The following is a 22922-nucleotide window of genomic DNA, read 5'->3' on the forward strand; positions in this document are numbered from 1 at the left end:
TTATGCTTCCTGGACCACCACTTAATTATATTTTTACAGTTCAACACTTATTTATATTTTATATTATTCTCTATTTTCATTATTATTTCCTAATTGTCTCTGCTCTTGATTGTATTAAGTTATATCAATTGGTTGATTAAACAAAAGCTATTAAAAAATTGCTTTATTCACAGACTCAGATTTATTTCTTTATAAAAAAATTTGCCTGGTACACCTGGATTCACAATTTCTTAGCGATATTTTTGCTCATTAAATATATTACTAATGTTATAAAATTTTCCTCTTCGCCCTGATAAACTCACCAACTGGTAATATTTTTCCAAAAAAACAAAACGCTCTGACGGTTTCTAAAATGACAACTCAGTTGAAAATCCTTAGGGAACGGTACTTTCCCCAGCACGTATGAAGATAGGAAATAAAATAAAGTCCAAATGGTGTAGCTTCCTCCTGAGACCTGTAGTTTTACTAGGGCTATCACAGATCTTCTAAAGCTTGCCTCTACAAGTAGTCTTCACTGGTTACAGATTCTAAACTTCTATAGATTTAAAAACAAAGTATAGTGCATCACCTTTGGACATATTATCACCCATGCAATTTATTTCAAGCATATCAAAAAAGTTTTAAAATGCGGCACGCCAAACAATGTCAGTTTGTTAGGTTCAACTGGTTCCCGACCGCTGGCTGTGTATTTAGGACGGCGGTCGGGGTCCTTAAAACCCACGCCATAAACTATTTATGGCGCGGTTTTTAGCTTGCTGCCAGAGCGATTGGGCAGCTGAATGTCGGATCTCCAGCAGTCAGTGATTGCCGGGTACCCTGAGGAGAAGATAGAAGCAGCTTTCACTGCTTCTATCTTCTCTGATCTCTTCTAAATAGCGCTCAATGAGTGCTGTGTGCATGAATAGAGGCAGAGTCACATGATCGCTGGGATGCCGTCAGTCGCAGACTACTGCTGGGTCTTACTAGACCCAGCACAGCCCTATTAGTGACAATAGCCCCAGTTCTAAAGGAAAAACATGGTGTAAAAAAAAGTAAAAAAAATAAAGTCCCCCAATGGTCTATTCTGACCTTTGATGGACAGACCATAGTAATAAAAAAATAAAAGTAAAGTAAAGTCCAAAAAAATGTAATAATAAATATACATAAAATACCCACCACAAAAAAAAAACGTTCCCCCACGAATAATTCTTGTAACGCTAGCCCTAAGCCAATTACCCTAAAATAGTCATGTAATATATTAAAATTTATGGTAGACAGGGACAATCACAAATAAAAGGTCTATTTTAGGATAAAACTATGTTATTACCAGAAAAAATAGCTAAAATGTAAAGAAGCTTATTTTTTTACTATTTTTTACTATTATTTTCAAACTTTAAGCCTAAAAATTCTAAAATAGCAAAAAGGATGTGTATAAAAGATAAAAAAAAAGAAACCTGCATTTTCTACGGAAAAAAAACATTGCAAAAATCATGTCGCTAGCCCAACAAATAAAAAAGTTATAGCCGTTTAACTAATGCATGCTAAAAAGGGCTAAACAGTGTTTGGTCCTGAAGGCTCAAAATAGACCGCTCCTGAACCGGTTAAGAAGTGTGCAACAAGGAACCATAGAAATTTGGTAATATTTTTCATCAGCTTTTGGAATTTTCAATTTATGAGCATTGAAACCTTTGTTATACAATCTAAGAACTGCTTGATGACCATTACTGTCTGGAGTGTGTGCACCATAAAACATTTTCAAGAAGCTACTACTACTAACTATTAAATAAAACCTGTCAGCTCTCATTACCTGTCCGTTTAAGTAAATGATTTTATTCCCCATGAAAAAAAACCTATTCTGGACTGCCTTTTCTTAGAACTGCATTGTGACAACCCTCTGTTATGCCTCCGGTAAATAAAAGAAATAATTGACAACTGGGCATTACCATTCCCCTTGTCAATAGGGTGTCCCTACACAGTTTCACACTGTCCAAATAATGCTGACAGTGTCAGAGTTTGTAGAGATATACCTCATTGAAAAAGGGAATGGTATCACCCAGTTATCAGTTTATTCTTTAATTTCCTTGAGGAATTACAGAGGAATGGAACAATATCAGGTTCTAAGAAAAGTTGCACCATTATTTCATGTGGAATACAAGTATTTACAAAAACAGACGTGTCAGGAGAGCTGACAGATCCTCTTTAATAAGAGTATCTATCTCTACACATGTTTTCTGTAAGTCTTTAAATTAAGTCTTTTGATTTTATTGTTCACTTTGCCACACAAACTATTTTTTTTATAAATTTTGCTTAAGATTTTATTATTAATCCATCCAATTGACTACCTCCTAGGTGGATAGGTTTACACAGCCACATAAGCTACATGGCAACATGTGGAATATAGTACAAAATATAACTACACCCCTCCACTTCTTAACAAGAGATAACTAGTGTCGTTCAAGCACCTCTTTATCAATTTCTCTACCTGCAACTGCAAATATGGTGGTGCGTTCAACATCTTTCACATAGGCTGTTATTAAATTCTTTACAGGATTGTCATGACATATTCTATGTGCTGATATCACATATAATATATAAGCAAATTGATGATTTCCTCTGCTGAAATAGAGATACTATATTTGGAAATATTAGAACATTATTATGAAAATATACACACTACATGTCAGCACATTCCTGGAGAATTAGTAGACTGCTTCTACACCCCAGAAAATGCGTATCACTAACTGTAGAATTGAAAATAGTTACATAGTTACATAGTTACATAGTTAGTACGGCTGAAAAAAGACACATGTCCATCAAGTTCAACCAAGGGAAGGGAAAAGGAAGGAAAAATTTCTACACATAGGAGCTAATATTTTTTTGTTCTAGGAAATTATCTAACCCTTTTTTAAAGCCATCTACTGTCCCTGCTGTGACCAGCTCCTGCGGTAGGCTATTCCATAAATTCACAGTTCTCACTGTAAAGAAGCCTTGTCGCCTCTGCAGCTTGAACCTTTTTTTCTCCAGACGGAGGGAGTGCCCCCTTGTTTTTTGAGGGGGTTTTACAAGGAACAGGATTTCACCATATTTTTTGTATGTGCCATTAATATATTTATATAAGTTAATCATGTCCCCCCTTAGTCTTCTTTTTTCAAGGCTAAATAGGTTTAATTCTTTCAATCTTTCCTCATAACTTAAATTCTCCATGCCCCTTATTAGCTTCGTTGCTCTTCTTTGTATTTTTTCCAACTCCAGGGCATCCTTTCTATGAACTGGAGCCCAGAACTGAACTGCATATTCTAGATGAGGCCTCACTAATGCTTTGTAAAGTGGCATTATTACATCCCTGTCCCGCGAGTCCATGCCTCTTTTAATACACGACAATATCCTGCTGGCCTTTGAAGCAGCTGATTGACACTGCATGCTGTTATTGAGTTTATGATTTACAAGTACACCCAGATCCTTCTCAATATTTTTCATCAGCTTTTGGAATTTTCAATTTATGAGCATTGAAACCTTTGTTATACAATCTAAGAACTGCTTGATGACCATTACTGTCTGGAGTGTGTGCACCATAAAACATTTTCAAGAAGCTACTACTACTAACTATTAAATAAAACCTGTCAGCTCTCATTACCTGTCCGTTTAAGTAAATGATTTTATTCCCCATGAAAAAAAACCTATTCTGGACTGCCTTTTCTTAGAACTGCATTGTGACAACCCTCTGTTATGCCTCCGGTAAATAAAAGAAATAATTGACAACTGGGCATTACCATTCCCCTTGTCAATAGGGTGTCCCTACACAGTTTCACACTGTCCAAATAATGCTGACAGTGTCAGAGTTTGTAGAGATATACCTCATTGAAAAAGGGAATGGTATCACCCAGTTATCAGTTTATTCTTTAATTTCCTTGAGGAATTACAGAGGAATGGAACAATATCAGGTTCTAAGAAAAGTTGCACCATTATTTCATGTGGAATACAAGTATTTACAAAAACAGACGTGTCAGGAGAGCTGACAGATCCTCTTTAATAAGAGTATCTATCTCTACACATGTTTTCTGTAAGTCTTTAAATTAAGTCTTTTGATTTTATTGTTCACTTTGCCACACAAACTATTTTTTTTATAAATTTTGCTTAAGATTTTATTATTAATCCATCCAATTGACTACCTCCTAGGTGGATAGGTTTACACAGCCACATAAGCTACATGGCAACATGTGGAATATAGTACAAAATATAACTACACCCCTCCACTTCTTAACAAGAGATAACTAGTGTCGTTCAAGCACCTCTTTATCAATTTCTCTACCTGCAACTGCAAATATGGTGGTGCGTTCAACATCTTTCACATAGGCTGTTATTAAATTCTTTACAGGATTGTCATGACATATTCTATGTGCTGATATCACATATAATATATAAGCAAATTGATGATTTCCTCTGCTGAAATAGAGATACTATATTTGGAAATATTAGAACATTATTATGAAAATATACACACTACATGTCAGCACATTCCTGGAGAATTAGTAGACTGCTTCTACACCCCAGAAAATGCGTATCACTAACTGTAGAACAATGACCGAACAAAAAAAATCACACATACAGTATAGACCCTGTGCATACTGTGTTCCTAAATATTAATTTGAAAAATGAATGAATATTCAAAAACATAGCGTCTATGTGTTGCCATTCTCCCTCAGCGACCGTGTATCCCGCTACTATAGACCACTGCTTGATGAAAGAACATCTTGGCCCAAAACATTGCCCATACTTGACTAGTCTGGAGCGCAATAAATCAATACAAATTTTTGCTGTTTTACGTGCTACCTACCTGGATATATATCTTGGCATTTTTTTTTTACATCGACATTTAATGAATGGCACAAAGCATAATTGTCAATTTAAACCCTGTGATACCCAAGATTGAGCTCTACTGATCCATAGGTATCTAAATGGTAAGATCTTGGTTATCATGATCTTACTTTATAGTTATTTAGTTTTGCAGGGTAACAATTAAACATCTTATTTTCTAAACCAAAAATATTCTCAAGCTGGTTGTCCCTTTCATTTCACAGTTTGATAGCAAATCATGCAAAGTTTAAAGTCTCTGCGTGACTTTATACGTTTTACAGAAGCTCAAACACAAGTGTGCAATGTTACAATAATTATGCTTTACCCACAAACAGTGGTAGAAAATATTTTAAAAATAGTTGCAAATGTTCTATATCATCAGCCGATTGCTTCCAGCATACTTCACCACCTTGGATCTTGGTGATATGCGGTGCTTCAAGGAGAGCACGCCCTCTTTACTAGGCTTGGGAAAAGGGGGCATCGTTGCCTCAAAATGTTGCAATAATATTTACATAGTTCTTTTAGATGTAGAATATTATTCACAAAGTGTTTGTTTTCATTTTATGATTAAAAATGCAATCTCTATATAGAAGACACTTAGCAGATCCAAATAAATGCTCTGTCAGATTTTAGTGCCTCAAACATTTGTCTCACAAGAAGTTGCTCAAGGTTAACAAAGCTACCATTGTTTTATAAATAAGCACATTATTTTTCTTCTCAATTCTCTTTTGTGTGACAATTATATGCCATGAAATTATATACCATAAAAAGATAGGCACAGTGCTGAGAATAGAAACGGTGTAATAGTTGTTTGTTTGTTCCGTTCCTTGTTTTTTTTCCCATTATTCTCTTCCTCTCTTTTATCTCATGTTATATTACTATTACCATTAAAGTGTTTTAAAAGTTTATGCATTTAATTAAAAAAAAACATTTGACCAAAGGAAAAGTATTTCCAAATCAATTCTGCTTTTAATGGCTTTATTTTTTTTATAGGTAAATAAATAAAACTGATTAATGTAACAATTTAATAAAAACAAAGAAAAATCAATAGAGAGTACAGATTAAAAAAAAAAAAGTCCCGCTATTATAAAAAAAATATGATACAGAAGATACAGTTAATTTATTTTGGTCTCAATATATTTCCCATGGTAAGAAAAGAAAATATTGGTAATTCGCAAAAGGTTATTTAACCTTGAAAAACAATACCATACTGCAATATAGTCGCGTAGAAATATATTTTTAAGCTGAAAACAAAATGTGAATATAATTCAGAGTTATGTTTATATTTTATAAAAATTGCACTGCAAGTCTACAGGCTTATTAAGTGAAGAAATATGGTTAGAATTTAAAGAAAAATTACTTATTTTTGCTGTCTAAGGGTGTGTTCACATCAGCGTTCGGTCTTTGTTGATGGGTTCCGTCAGACCTTTCCGTCGGAGGAACCCATCAAAGGAAAGGCAAACAGAATCCTTAACTTCCGTTTGCTTTAAAATTGATTTAAATGATAAAGATTCTGTTGCTAATGGTTTCTGTTTGTCTTCGTTCCGTAAGGTTTCTATTATTTTGCGGAAACAGCAGCGCAGTCGAATATGCTATTGTTTCCACTAAAAGAACAGAAACCTGACGGAACGGAAACTAATGGAAACCATTAGCAACAGAATCATTACCACTATCTATCTATCTATCTATCTATCTATCTATCTATCTATCTATCTATCTATCTATCTATCTATCTATCTATCTATCTATCTATCTATCTATCTATCTATCTATCTATCTATCTATCTATCTATCTATCTATCTATCTATCTATCTATCTATCTATCTATCTATCTATCTATCTATCTATCTATCTATCGAAAATAGAGATAGGAGAGCAGATTCTCCTCTTCTATGTGTGAAGAGTATAGAAGACATGATAGCAGCTAGGCTCCACCCACTATCTTAGAGTAAACTGAGATTTAGGGCACACTCAGACGTGGCGGAATTGCTGTGGAATTCCGCTGCGGACAGTCCGCAGTGGAAATCGTTAGCAGACAGTTAGTCCATTGGTTTCCCCACCTTTTTAGTTATCTTCGTGCAGATGTTGCGGGAAAACGCTGCTGCGGACCATAGGCTGCGGTGCAGAATATTCCCTCCGCAGCATGCACTGACTGTTGCGGTGAAGAAGCGGAATTTCACTGCGGATTTCAGCCTTTGCAATGCAAAAACTTAAATCTGGGGCATGTCCGCTGTGATATCTGCAACGTCTGAATTACCTGTCAAATATGCATATGTTGGTGCAGATTCATTGCGTAATTGCCCCAAATCTGCACCAACATTTGCAGTGTAAAAATTCCGCCACATCTGAACGTGCCCTTAGAGATTGAGTCTGCAGAGGGGAAAACTGCTAAAATATGCAGAATACAAGTCATGTACAGATGTTTCCTCACTTTACTTATCTCTAAACCCGACATATCTCAAGATGTGTGAAGCGAGAATGTAAACATATAAAAAAAATCCTATGCGTCTGACGGATGGCATCTGTCAGCCATCTATTGCCTATAGACATTTAAAAAAAAAAAAAAAAGCGTATACAATTGACATATACATTTTTTACTGGATGGTGTGAGATTGTTTTGAATTGGCAAGTCACCACGTAATGGTAAGAGCAGACTTCACAGCAGCACAGAGTATTTCAGGAGATGAGTGTGCGGATCTTGTGCGGGGTGGTGACTTGCCAATCATGTGAAGGTGTTATTGAGGACAGGAGTGGAGGAGAGGTAACAGACTGAGAGCTACGTAATGGTAAGAGCAAAGTTCACAGCAGCACTGAATCTGCACTCTCCTCTCCTGAAATACTCTGTGCTACTGTGAACTCTGCTCTTACCATTACGTAGCTCAGTCTGTTACCTCTCCTCCACTCCTGTCCTCAATAACACCTTCACATGATTGGCAAGTCACCACCCCGCACAAGATCCGCACGCTTATCTCCTGAAATACTCTGTGCTGCTGTGAACTCTGCTCTTACCATTACGTGGTGACTTGCCAATCATGTGAAGGTGTTATTGAGGACAGGGGTGGAGGAGAGGTAACAGACTGAGAGCTACGTAATGGTAAGAGCAGAGTTCACAGCAGCACTGAATCTGCACGTTCATCTCCTGAAATACTCTGTGCTGCCTTAAACTCTGTGGACAGGTCAGGATCCTGTTTCTTTTAAATGCTGCACTGTAGCGCAGCCTTATATAGTGGATCGAGCGGGTTCCCCAGCAGCATTTAAAAGAAACAGGATCCTGACCTGTCCACAGAGTTTAAGGCAGCACAGAGTATTTCAGGAGATGAGCACGGCCGGCCACGGGCAGCCGGTCGTTTTTCCGAGCCGTGCTCCCATTATAAAGTATAGGAGCACGGCCCGTAAAATAAAAAAATAGAACATGTTCTATCTTTCTAACGGCACGGGCACCTTCCCGTGAGAAAACGGGAAGGTACCCATGGCTAACAGAAGTCTATGGGCCCGCTATTTCGGGTCGTGTGCATGAGGTCCCGTAATGACGGGTGGCTACATATGTGCACCCGTCATTACGGGAGCGTTGCTAGGCGACGTCAGTAAATAGTCACTGTCCAGGGTGCTGAAAGAGTTAACTGATCGGCAGTAACTGTTTCAGCACCCTGGACAGTGAATTCCGATCAGAATATAGAGTAACCTGTAAAAAAAAAAAGACGTTCATACTTACCGAGAACTTTCTGCTTCCTCCAGTCCGGTCTCCTGGTCGTTGCCTTGGTGACGCGTCCCTCTCGACATCCGGCCCGACATTCCTGGATGACGTTACAGCCGATGTGACCGCTGCAGCCAATCACAGGCTGCAGAGGCCTCTGCAGCCAATCACAGGCTACAGAGGCCTCTGCAGCCAATCACAGGCTGCCGCGTCAGATAAGAAGGTCGGACTGGAGGAAGAAGTCACCAAGACAACGACCGGGTACGTATGAAATGCTTTTTATTTTATTTTTAATCAGCAGCCTCTTTTCTCTATCAGTGATTGATAGAGACAAGTGGCTGCCGATTTGTATAATATTTTTGACCGGGTTCGGTCAAAACGGGTTCGGCCGAACCCGGTGAAGTTCGGAATTGCTGCGAACCAAACTTTTCCTGATGTTCGGACCGAAACCGGGTTCGGTTGTCCCGGTTCGCTCATCTCTACTCATGTACACACATAGGACAGCTTATTTTGAAAAGTCACCTAAAAAGTTAGGTACGCTTTAACATTTTAGTCCCTCTTCCCAGCCTGTAAAGCTCTATTCACATCACATTATGGGGCTACATTCGGCACATACATCAGGGAATGTATACGTTGTATGTAAAGCCCCGACATATGCCACTGTATAACATACAGATGTAGCCATATTTATCTTGAATTTTAACGCATTAAATACACAGTGGGAAGATCCTTTATCTTGACTTTTTCAATGACTTTTCAATGGCTTTTGTTGTGTGATATCACGATGCAGCAAGTTATCAGAGTCAATATAAAGATGGCTACATCATGTGTTTAGAGAAAGAGAAAAAGTACATGGCACACATTGTGCATCATCCCAAGAGGTTTAGAGATATAGTATCAGGAGGGATCAAATGGTGCTTACCTGATGGCGTTGTGCTGGAATCTGTGTATGGAAGTCCGCAGCCTGGGATTCTTACAGGGACCCGTAGGGTTCCATTTGACATGATAAATAGACTTCATTGAAAAGGATAATCCCTCTTTTCTTGAACTCTATTCATACTGTATAACATATAATAGCATAAGTCATCCATAGTACACCATGCGCGGTTCAGATTTTTTGCGGATGCTTACTGAAGAGGAAAGCACGGGCGTCGCACGGACTTATGTAAGTCAATGAGGCCGTTCTGACAGGTCGTGATTTTCACGCAGCATGTGTCCGCTGTGTAAAACTCACGACATGTCCTATACTTGCCCATGTTTCAGGCAGAACGCACCCATTGAAGTCAAAATCGCGCACGGCACACGGAAGCACTTCCGGGTGATGCACGTGATTCGCGCTACAGTTGTTAAAGAAGTGAAGGGAAACATAAAAGCCCCTCCTTCTTTACTGTTTCGTAACCTAAAAACAGAGTGTCATAATGATGCCGGCTGCGCGAAAATCATGCAGCCACGCACCATAGACAGATGCCACATTGAACTTTTGCGCGCGCAAAACACAGCGTTTTTTGCCCGCGCAAAACGCACACGCTCATGTGAATCCGGCCTTACACATTAAAAAAACGGACCTGTATGGGGGTGGGGCATAAATTATTTTTTTCTTAGAAATAACAATTTGAAAGCATGAGAGTGAGCCATCTGCATGTGACAAAGGTTTTATGCTCCAATGAGATAAAGCAGAGGTGGTAGATTACGTATATAACACATAATTGTATATTTTGTTCAAATAGAATAAAGCTCTTTCCTAAAAGTAGATTTGCTCTCAGTTATTTAGGTTAATGAGATGAGTCTTGTACACTACAGTTTTCAAGTATTATCATAAATTTGCAATTGCTTTAAGATCAGGGCTTTGACTGAGTAATTGTAAGGGATTCACCGTTTTCGCTAAGCAATTAAAGATAGGAAGAAATTGCTATAATAATTAAAAAAACAAATTAAAAGAAAAAAATTATCTATCACGCAGTGTTTATATACTGTATGTTTCTTACTATAACATGTATAAAAGTTTTGTGCTCTATGTGTACATTACACATTTGTTTTGGAGTTTGGGAATGGTTGGCATACTTATTTCTCCTTATTTCTCCTTATTTCTCCTTATACACTTGTCAATTACGAGGTGCAGATAAATAAGTCCCTCCAAGGATGAGAACATTTTAAAATGGCAGTTAAAAATGATAAATAATGGAGCCTAACTAAAATAAAAATAAAATATTTATGCATCTAAATACTACATTTTTTAAATGTTATGAATATTATCCTGTTGTTATCTCATGACAATATACAGTGGATATAAAAAGTCCACACACCCCTGTTAAAATGCCAAGTTTTTGTAATGTCAAAAAATCAGTACATGAATAATTTCATGAAAAAATAGATCCGGAGTACTAAAATATAACTTTTACTAGTATGAATAAAATAGAGAGAAGGGACAGCACTTTCCCTAGTGAAAGTAAAAGAATTTCATACTTACCGGCCATTGTCTTGGTGACGCGTCCCTCTTTCGGCATCCAGCCCGACCTCCCTGGATGACGCGGCAGTCCATGTGACCGCTGCAGCCTGTGATTGGCTGCAGCCGTCACTTAGACTGAACTGAAACGTCATCCTGGGAAGCCGGACTGGAGAAAGAAACAGGGAATCCTTTGTAAGTATGAACTTCTATTTTTTTTACAGGTTGATGTATATTGTGATCGGTAGTCACTGTCCAGGGTGCTGAAATAGTTACTGCCGATCGCTTAACTCTTTCAGCACCCTGGACAGTGACTATTTACTGACGTCGCCTAGCAACGCTTCCATAATTACGGGTGCACACACGTAGTCACCCGTAATTATTGTCTGCACACACGTAGTCACCCGTAATTACGGAAGCCCCATTGACTTCCTCAGTCTGGCTGTAGACCTAGAAATACGTAGGTCCAGCCAGAATGAAGAAATGTCATGTTAAAAAAACAATATGCATCCGCAGCACACATAACATGTACATGACATCTGCGGACTTCATTGCGGAATTTAGAATCTCCATTGAAGTCAATGGAAAACTTCCGCAATGAGTCCGCAACCAGTCCGCCACAGGTCCGCAACATCCATTGTATGCTGCGGACAACAAATTCCGCACCGCAGCCTATGCTCTGCAGCGGAATTTTCCGCCTCGTCTAAACGAAGCCTACTAAAAAGAAGTGGAAGGCAATGGAGAAACGGGTCCGCTGCGGATTAACGCTGCGGAGTGTCCGCAGCGGAATTCCAGAGCAATTCCGCCACGTGGGGCTTTGCCCTAAGTGTGAACACCCTCTTATAATAGGGGATGTGGTTGTGTTGAGTATTAGCCAATCACATATAAACTCATATTAAATAGTAGTCAGAACACAGCTGCCATTATTTAAAGTGATTCTGAGTAACCCCATATAAAGTTCTGCTCTTCTATTAGGATTTTCCTGACATTTTCTTTGTTACATGTGACAGCAAAAGCCATGGTCCATAGAGAGCTTACAACACATCAAAGGGATCTGATTGTTGAAAGGCATCAGTCAGGAGAAGATGGCCATCAAGAAGTGGATTAGATTTGGCACAACCGTTCCATTACAAAGAACTGGACGTCCCTCAAAACTTGGTGAAAAGACAAGACAAAAATTGGTCAGGGAGGCTACCAAGAGGCCTACAGCAACTTTAAAGGAGCTGCAGGACTTTCTGGCAGGTACTGGTTGTGTAGTGCATGTGACAACAATGTCCTGTATTCTTCATATGTCTGGGCTGTGGGGTAGGGTGGCAAGATGGAAGCCTTTTCTAACAAAGAAAAACATCCAAGCCCAGCTAGTTTTGGCAATGACCTACATCAAGTCTGCCAAAAGCATGTGGAAAAACGTGTTATGGTCTGATGAGACCAAGGTTGAACTTTTTGGCCATAATTCCAAAAGGTTTGTTTGGCGTAAAACCAACACCGCACATCACCAAAATAACTCCATACCCACAGTGAAGCATTGTGGAGGCAGCATTATGCTTTGGGGCTAGAACGTAGGTTTGATTGGTACTGTTTTGGGGTACATGGGACTTATTGATTAACTTTTATTATGACTTTTTTGGGTGGCAAAGGAAAAAAAACACCTTCCGGTTTTAAGAGGCTCTGTCACCACATTATAAGTGCCCTATCTCCTACATAAGGAGATCGGTGCTGTCATGTAGATGACAGCAGTGCTTTTTATTTAGAAAAATAATCTATTTTAACCACGTTATGACCTATTTTAGCTTTATGCTAATTAATTTCTTAATGCCCAACTGGGCGTGTTTTTACTTTTGACCAAGTGGGCGTTGTAAAGGGGAGTGTATGACGCTGACCAATCAGTGACCAATCAGCGTCATACACTTCTCTCCATTCATTTAATCAGCACATAGTGATCTTGCTAGATCAGTATGTGCAGTCACTTACTTACACATTAACGTTACTGAAGTGTCTTGACAGTGAATAGACATTCCTTCCAGCCAGGACGGGATGTGTATTCACAATCCCGACACTAATTTACACGCATTAATGTCCCTTGTCTATGATTTGTGTTAAGGGTTGAATTGTATTTTTCATTTCAAATATGTTTGTGTATATTCATATATTATCCCCTTGACGGCATGTGCCGTACATTTAAGGCACTGGTGCTATGTAGTTATTGCAATGTGCCATAAATCTACGGTGCTGCAATGGTGGATCCAGGGCTGTTGGACCCTCTTAGAGGCCGCTGTTATTAGAGACCACGACATCTAAGTGGACAGACACAGAAAGACGGGGCTGCATCTGTCACCTCATCGGAATCTTAAAGAAACCCTTCAGGGCTGCAATCTGTGTATTCCAATTAGGCCCTGTGTAATAGGATGACTGTCTGTGTTACACTGAGAGGCATAATACATACAGAAATATTGCAGCATTTTATTGAAGCAATCAAAAAATCACAGTCCTGTAGTGGAACTAAAAACGTAAAAAAAAAAAATGTTCAGGAAAAAAACCTACTTTTTTCTCTTTACAAAATGCTTTATATGGAAAATATAATTTTTTAAAAGTACACATAATTGGTATTGCTGCAATTGTAACAACCCGTACTATAAAAGTAAATAATTATTTATCCTGCAAGGTGAACATCGTAAGACAAACAAACAACAACAAAAGCATTTTTCACCAAAAAGAATAAAAGTTAATCAAAAGTCCTATGTACCCCAAAATGGTCCAAAGAAAAAAAACAACAGCTCGTCCCGCAAAAGGTAATCCCTCATGCAGCTATGTTGATGGAAAAATTTAAAAAAGTTATGACTCTGGCAAACACAGTGATAGAAGAACAAAAAAATAGCTGAGTCTTCAAGGCTCCTTAAATGTGTTAGGCTGGGTTCACACGTGGAACTACTGTCCCATACTGAAAACATGATTACAGTACGGGACAGTGGTCCTGCAGCGAGGCAGGGACTCCTAGCGTCGTACATAACTATGGTGCTAGGAGCCCGGCTCCCTGCAGTGTGTTCGGTCCTGGACTTGCGGCCGAAATACGTTCCATCCCTTACGGACGTAACATTCTCGTGTGAACCCAGCCTTACGCTTCAGGAGAAGCATCATCTTTTCCTTTAGTATTAAAAGCAAGCAGCATTAAAGTTGAAGCCTAGTGGATGAGACCAGCCTATAACCTAAGAACCTGCTTAACCTACAAAGAGATTGTTTACTTATTGAATAATTATAGCACATGCAGAAGAGAAAACTCCTACATACTGTTTGAGATAAGACTATTCTGCCCTTTTCCTTATCTATCACACTTCTTCTTACTATGGTAACAGCTACATTTCCGTTTGAAGGTGCTCACCTTTTCCTTCTCTCAGCCGACATAGTGATGCTATTGCAAACCTTGTGGGAATCATTTTGAGGTAATAGGGGATTAAAAACATCAAGAGCAGGAAGCCTAACGTTTTATCAGTATTAATACAGACTTTTTTTTTATCCACTTTTGCACAATATTATAGAGCAAGCTCCAGTGTTAGGGAAAACAGATATAGTGAAGCATTTTATCACCGTGAACGCTGGTATTGAAATTCTTGCCAGGGAACAGGCGATTTCTAAATCATTCATTTTGAGATGAATGTATGAAAGGCATGAATTAAGCCATTGCCTTATTATGTGACACTGGCAGTCACAAATTCCTGTGTAATTTGTTCCTTTTTATGGTTTTAATGCCATTTTTTTCAACCAAATAGAAAATGCATTCTTAAGGGAGTCCGAATAACTATATTCAAGTCATAAAGCATATAGCAGTAGTAGCGTGAATTTTAGAGGGTTTTTTTTTTGTTTTTTTCCCCTTTGAGTAATGTACACACTGTAATTTTAAAGTATTTAAATGTGAACCTGTATTCCCGCTCGCTTACCTCGACAGATTGGTCTGTGATCACTCCAAGCAGCGAGTGTGTCAGTCACTCTCTGACAAGTGATACTCTTCGAGCCTTGTAACACATAATTATCATCACAGGAAAATTGGACATTGGCACCCACTCTAGAAATAGCCAGAAAAGAAGACAAAAATAATATAAATGTAAGGGAAACAATTATATAGAATGTTCTTATGTTTGTAGAGGAGAGCAGACAACCACAATACAAAAGAATTTGCAATTTATCATTGAGAAAAATAAGAAAACCATGATAAAAATGTCGCTTCCTGTATATACGCAATCAGAGTTTTCAAGTTGTCAACATTGTCAGGTGATCCTTTTATGTTACCTACATTTTAAATCTTTGGTTTTCTCAGTAACCATAGTTGTCATCTAAGGGTATGTGCACACACACTAATTACGTCCGTAATTGACGGACGTATTTCGGCCGCAAGTAGTGGACCGAACTCAGTGCAGGGAGCCGGGCTCCTAGCATCATACTTATGTACGATGCTAGGAGTCCCTGCCTCTCCGTGGAACTACTGTCCCATACTGAAAACATGATTACAGTACGGGACAGTTGTCCTGCAGCGAGGCAGGGACTCCTAGCATCGTACATAAGTATGATGCTAGGAGCCCGGCTCCCTGCACTGTGTTCGGTCCGGGACTTGCGGCCGAAATACGTCCGTCAATTACGGACGTAATTAGTGTGTGTGCACATACCCTAATTGTCAGAGCAGCCCATAGTTCTGCTTGACGACCCAACAAGCTCTGCACCTTGAATAAAGGTTTTACCCCTTCCTACGCTTCTCTCTTAGGTAAAATATTAATGGATTTGTATATATAATATGAATTCCCTATATGGCTATTTTATGTAAGCCCTGTATGTATACCCAGCATATTATGTGGTGGTATTATTTGAACATTGTATGGCATTTTTTTTATTTGGACACTATGTGCCATTTATAAGTGAGCTCTGTATGGTAGCATTGTTTTAACACTTTTCTTTTGACTTGGCATGGTAGTATTATCTGAACAGCATGGCACTGTTATTTATGCTCCGTATGGCAGTATTAATGTGAGGCAGCTCACTGTTTCCTTCTCTAACCCAGAAGTGAATCGGACGGATATACTCAGGTGAACCATTCATGATATAAGTTTAGCTGGTCTACTGCCTGTTCATACAACCATCTTTTTCCATATCTCTGCAGCTAAGTAAATGTTCTATAAGCTCATAATCATCTCCCACACTAAACAGGACACTTCTAAAAAAAAAAAAAGATATGTACATCATATTAGGGCAAAAAAGATAGTTTTTAAATTGGTTACTGCTGGACAACATTATAACATAGTCTTTTATCATTTTGCTTTCTATAACCAATATTAGAAAGTATAAGACGAAAACTAGAGGGAAGAGCTAGGGGTGTACAGTAGGTAGTGGACTCACTTAATGCTCACTAACGTAACACTCTATGAATATCTTTCAGATGTTAATACTTGAAATCTATCCATCTAATAACAAAAGCATATGACAAAATTATTAAAGAGGTATTCCGCGTATAAAAGGTTTTTTTTTTGCAGCTTCGAATGACAAATGAGGACTACATCCTTATAGATGGAATCTGTGTTGATCAAATGCGCCATTCTGCCGTTTTCAGTGCTGGACTCCTGACCACAGAACTCCATTCCTCTTTATCCACGCACCTCAAAGTCCTCCCCTGCACATCTTCTTCCGGCACAGTTTGTTTTAGATATGTTTGGACTGCAATGTTCATAAGCACATCATCCTTTTTTTAATGCGGTGTGACGGTGTGTAAGCTAATATTAGCGAACGCAGCGTTCTCACTTACATTGTGGAATAGGGAACACTGCGTCTGCTAATATTTGTTTATACACAATCACACTGCACTAAAAAAAGAGCTGATGTATCTCTTAGAGACTAAAAGTCACCAGTGTAAGCACTGTTTCAAATTCTACTTGACTGCACAGCGCATGCGTCTTATACGAGGAGGCCGCAAACAGGACTACACACAAGGAGGGGATGTATTTACTTAACATGATGCTGTGATGTATCAACCATTAAAGGCATGTTTAGCTCAGTGACGTACAGGGACGGTTGTCGTAACCACTGACTACCAATGAACTGCTGGCGCTGACGGGGTCACATGACTGGTGCTAAAAATGGCAATACACACACTTCTGACCAATGCAGCTTCTATAGGCCTATAAAAGAATTCAAACCTAAATATACTAAGCTTTGCTGAATAAACTCGTTTCATATGCCAGTCTTAGTTTTTTTGGAGCAAGATGCAACATGTTTATTAAGAAGCACATGCCTCTTCATAAATTTGTTTCATCTTTCCGCTAGCCATGCGCCACAATTGTGGCTCAATGACTGCAGCCATGCGACAACTATTTCCCACACCCCCACTTCCCCAACATAAAATTAAAAGAAAATGTATGCTCACCTCACCGATCCTCTTCGCATCACCCCTCTGAGTCGTCCTGAGTTCTGCGTAACATATGTTATGATGCTGCCCAGCATCAGTACGTGGTATGAGCCGCAACATGCTGAGGGGATCGAGAGGGTAGAAGAGGAGCGGTGAGCATAATTATTATTATTTTTTTTTAATTGCCCGATAGAGGGGGGTAATCTGAAGAGGGTAGTCTGATCTGAAAGGGCAAGGTACAGGGCCTGGTATGGGCCCCTACCTTGCTACTCCACAAAGAGTGAAATCTAAGCCAGCCAGGAGCTGACGTAGATTTCCACTATAATTGATGCCAGTTTTTTTGCGTAAATCATAATAAATTTGTAGGCCTGATTTTGCCCCGTCCCTCATAAGAAGCACACCCTTTTTGCAAAAGTGGCGAGGGCGGCATAAAAAAGGCAAAAACTTGTTGGCCCTTTTTACGACTTTTCCATGCCATAGAACTGTTGTAGAACGGTTAATAAATTATTTTAACATTCTATGAATTTACATTAAATTGTCAAGCTCTGTTTTTTGTCCTAAAGTCCTACTTTTAATAATTGTTTCAATCATGAAGTTTGCAGCAATAGTAAATAGCAGGATAGTGAGATATTTCCACACTGTGCTATGGCACAGAGTGCATATAATATATTATTTGCATAATGATGTGTTTTTTTTTCCAAATACATATTGGAAAGGAAATACCTTCTCACTCATGATTATCCTATTTACATGAAATATGCAATTCTATATAAATTACATTAAGGTGATTTAGTCATTTATCTTGCACAGCTTTGACACAAAACAGACAAATGTTGCTCAAGGCCTGATCAAGTGGAATACATGATAAAAAAAATTACATGTTTATACTGTTCTCTGTTTTTATTTTGTTATAGGCTTACAATGTCATTTCATTGCAGCCTTAGCAGGTTATTGTTCCTTGAAATGCCTAAAGGTCTGAGATAAAATTGGAAATTGCGTGCATAGTACCAAAGAATTTAAGATAATTTCTACCAAACACCTTTAAACTGGCCATCTATAATAATTGCCTTCTTACATGTTTGTTTTGAAAATTCTAATAAAGACATGTTTGAAAAAAATGTTTTATAATATTACAATTTTTTTTGCTTTATTGTGGTTACCATTTTTGCAAAAACAAATGTAGCCATGTTACCTTTGAATTACTTTTGCTTCTTAGCAATAGATGACTAGCAAGCTAATATAGCTATTACAGGGAGGGGGAGGAGCTTCAGTTGAAAGGACACACCCCTTGAACTTCCCGCTTAAAGAAAATCTAGCAGAACAATTGGAGCAATGAATAGGGAGATCTCAGGATCTATGTAAGATACAGGACTGGTTCTAGCTTTGTTATAAAGAGGTTGTCATGCACTATATTATCAAAGTCAGAGAGGAAATACCAGCACCAGAATAATGTGGAAATACGGAGTGCAGAGCCCAACAGGACTGGATCCAACCGTCCTAGTCACCAATGTACAAAGAAGGGATCCAAGCAGCACATCCAAATGAACACCTTTGGATGTGCTGCCTGAATCTCTTCTTTGTACATATGCACTATATTATGTCTGATTTTCTTTTTATATTATTGATTCTGGGTCAACCCCTTTAAGTATATATTCAGTTATAAATAAATCTCTTGTAGGCCCATATATTATACCTTCTCCTACATGATTCAGAGTGGAAACTAAACATCCAGACCTCAACCACTCACCTTCCCTGCTTATCACAAAGATACAACATTTGGAACTGACAATCTCAAACTTGGACTCATCAGATCAAAGGACAGATTTCCACTGATGTGATATCCGCTGCCTTTGTTACTAAGCTTAGGGAAATGTTTTTGTTTTCTGGTTTCTCTCCTTCAGTAGTGATTTATTTATAGAAGTTCTTCCATTTGCTCGGAGATGTGTCTGCTGCTTGTTCTTAGTGAAATATTTATTTTGCCTTTAAACCCTTCCTGACAACTGGTGTATATATATGGCGCTGTCGGGAAGGTGTTCCTGCAAACAGCAGTACAGTTACGTCGCAGTGATGGTGCGGGCTCAGAAGTGGAGCCTGCACCATCACCATGGGGTGACAGCTGTATATTACAGCTGTCACACTCCTGTAACAACCAGTACCAGAGTTATTCTCCATTCTGGCCGATTAAAAAGTGATCAAAATGTCACTTTTACTCGAAAATAGTACCAATAAAAACGACAGCCTGCCCCGCAAAAAAAATTCCCTGACAGAGCTTTGTCCACGCAAAAATAATAAGGTTATGGGTCTTAGAATATGGCGAAAATAAATGATTTCTTTAAAAAAGTTATTTTATTGAGCAAAAGCTGCAATACATGAAAAAAACTATATAAATGTGTTATTGGTATCGCCGTAATCGTATCGACCCACAGAATAAAGTTAACATGTAATTTATGGTGCACACACAGTGAATGCCGAAAAAAACCCCATTAAAAAACTATTTGAGAATTGCTTGTTTTTGGTAATTTCCTCTTCCAAAAAATGAAATAAAAACTGATCAAAAAGTCGTATGTGTCTCATAATGGAACCAATAAAATCTACAGCTTGTCTCGCAAAAAGCAAACATGCACACAGCTCCATAAACAAAAAAATAAAAAAGTTATGGCACTAGTAATGCGGTGATGAAAAAACATCCCGATGTGCAGGCCGGAGGGGAACATTCCTTCAGTTTCAGGGCCCTAGTATTTAGGAACTAGGAAGTGAAGGGACATAGTACATCCGCTGGAAACGAGGGCACCCGTATTATACCAGCGCAAAACTTTCCCAGCAAAATATCCTAAATTACAAAGGAGAAAAAGTGCCGCACAGATTACATATACCCTGATGCCCCCACATTATAAACTGAAATACCAGTAAAACTCAAACAAAACTACTACCAAGCAAAATCCATGCTCCAAGTGGCGCTCCTTCCATTCTAAGCCATAAAGTGAACCCAAACAGCAGTTTACATCCACAAGTAAGGCATTACCATAACCGGGAGAACCCGCTTAACAATTTATGGGGTAAGATTCTCCAGTGGCAAAAGCAGGCACGCCATATTGTGCGGTGAATAGGCATATCAGGGGAAAATTTCAATTTTCACTTTGCATCATCCACTGCGTATTAATTTCTGAAAAACACCTGTTGGGTATAAATTATCACTACACCCCTTGATGAATGCTTTTAGGGGTTTCTAAATTGGGGTCACTTTTTTTGGTACATCAGGGGTTTTGAGAATGCAACATGGTGTCCACAAACCATTCCAGCAAAATCTACACTCCAAAAGTCAAATACCACTCCTTTTCTTCTGAACCCTCCCATATATGTAAACAGCAGTTTCCAACCACATATGGGGTGTTACTGTACTCGGGAGAAATTACATTACAAATGTTGGGGTGCTTTTTCTTCCTTATTCCTTGTGAAAATGAAAAATGTTGATCTAAAACTACATCTTATTGGAAAAAAAGTAAATTTTTCATTTTCACGGCCTAATTATAATTAATTCAGCAAAAAACCCTTGGGGTCAAAATTCTCACTATACCCCTAGATTATTCCTAAAGGGGTGTAGTTTCCCAAATGGAGTCACATTTGTTTTTTTTCACTTAACTAGTACTACAGGGGCTCAGCAAATGTAACATGGCGCCGGAAACCATTCCAAAATCCAAATGTCGCTCCTTCCCTTGTGAGACCTACTGTGTATCTACACAGCTGTTTATGACCACATATGGGGTATTGTTTTACTCGTGAGAAATTGCTTCACAAATATTGTGGTGCTTTTTCTCCTTTAGTCCTTGTGGAAATGAAAAACAATTTTGCTAAACCTACATTTTCTTAGATAAAATGTAGATTTTCATTTTCACAGCCTACTTCCAATAATTTCTACAAAAAACCTGTGGGGTCATATAGCCAAACAGCCATTTAAGACCACATATGGCCTATTCTTTTACTCTGGAGAAATTGCTTTACAAATGTTGTGGTGCTTTTTCTCTGTTGGTCCTTGGGAAAATGAACTAAAATGAGCTACACCTACATTTTCTTAGAAAAAAATGTAGATTTTCATTTTCGCGGTCTACTTCCAATAATTTCTGCAAAAAACTTGTGAGGTGAAAATAATGCTCTCTATACCCCTAGATAAATTACTTGACTTGTGTAGTTTCTCAAATGGGGTCACTTTTGGGGGATCTACACTGTTTTGGCACCGCAAGAGCTCTTTAAACCTGACATGGTGCCCAAAATATATTCTAATAAAAAGGAGGACCAAAATCCTCTAGGTGCACCTTTTTCCTAATGCCTGTGCTTCAGTCCAAATGACGCTAGGGCCATACGTGGGATATTTCCTAAAACTGCAGAATCTGGGCAATAAATATTGATTTGCATTTCCATGGTAAAACCTTCTCTGGTACAGAAAAAATGAATGCATTTCTGCTAAAAAAAATAATGAAATTTGTACATTTTACCTCTACTTTGCTTTAATTCCTGTGAAACGGCTAAATGGTTAAGAAACTTTCTAAATGCTGCTTTGAATACTTTGAGGGGTGCAGTTTTTAAAATGGGGTGACTTATTAGTGGTTTCTAATATATAAGACCCTCAAAGCCACTTTACAACTGAACTAGTCCCAGAAAAAATAGCATTTGAAAATTTTCTTGAAAATATGAGAAATTGCTGCTAAAGTTCTAAGCCTTGTAACGTCCTAGAAAAAGAAAAGGATGTTCAAAAAATGATGACAACCTATAGTAGTCATATGGGGGATGTTAATTAGCAACAATTTTGTGTGGCATAAGTGCCTGTCTTATAAGCGGATTTAAATGTCGAAAAATGCTAATTTTTTAACATTTTCGCTAAATTTTGGTGTTTTTCACAATTAAATACTGAATGCATCGAGCAAATTTTGCCGGTAACATAAGGTCCAATGTGTCACGAGAAAAAAATCTCAGAATCGCTTGGAGAGAGAAAAGCATTCCTAAGTTATTACCACATAAAGTGAAACATGTCAGATTTTAAAAATGAGGCTCTGTCAGGAAGGTCAAAAGTGGCCACTGCGGGAAGGGGTTAATTTGAGGTGCTGTTAATAAGATGTTTCTGAGCTTGTAGTACTAGTAGTACTACTGTGTTATTTGGAGAAAAAAACAACAACTTGGAAAACATTTATAACTAAACAAATTTATTTTTTTGAAAACCAACGTAGGAATGTAAATTAGAAGTTAAATTCTGATAACATGTACCTATGAACTGTTTAATAGTCAACAATAAGTACTTGGCAGAAATGACAAAACAATTCTTTCTAGAATGTCATCAAAAACCTTCCAAAACAAATCCAGTTCCGAATCTCTAACCTACTCATTTCAACATGTGTTATGTACCAGTGACAAAAAGAATAATAATAATATATATATTTGTTAACTATAGTAAAGTTTACATATTTTACTCTTTTTCAAAGAGAATGTATACATCTAAACATAACCAGTTTTCAGAGGAATTAAGAGTATGCTCCTACTGTATTAATTGCATTGAATGCAGATGGTAACCGTTTTAAAT

At 38.2% G+C, this 22922-nt stretch overlaps 1 protein-coding gene and 1 long non-coding RNA gene across 2 annotated transcripts in view; one reads left to right on the plus strand and one right to left on the minus strand.

Moving 5' to 3' along the window:
* The window catches only part of LOC142759597 (uncharacterized), a 34351-nt gene extending 15951 nt beyond the window's left edge, over positions 1–18400 (plus strand). The window contains exons 2-3 of the long non-coding RNA XR_012883152.1: positions 11982–12213; positions 16485–18400. This is a non-coding gene — a long non-coding RNA (uncharacterized LOC142759597). The remainder of the gene's footprint in view (positions 1–11981; positions 12214–16484) is intronic.
* The window catches only part of CSMD1 (CUB and Sushi multiple domains 1), a 1675903-nt gene that overhangs the window by 565981 nt on the left and 1087000 nt on the right, over positions 1–22922 (minus strand). Inside the window, exon 9 of the mRNA XM_075861938.1 lies at positions 14904–15028. Coding sequence (XP_075718053.1) covers positions 14904–15028 — 125 coding nt within the window. The remainder of the gene's footprint in view (positions 1–14903; positions 15029–22922) is intronic.

Source organism: Rhinoderma darwinii, chromosome 4, assembly GCF_050947455.1.
Source record: "Rhinoderma darwinii isolate aRhiDar2 chromosome 4, aRhiDar2.hap1, whole genome shotgun sequence".
In the NCBI taxonomy this organism is placed as follows: domain Eukaryota; kingdom Metazoa; phylum Chordata; class Amphibia; order Anura; family Rhinodermatidae; genus Rhinoderma; species Rhinoderma darwinii.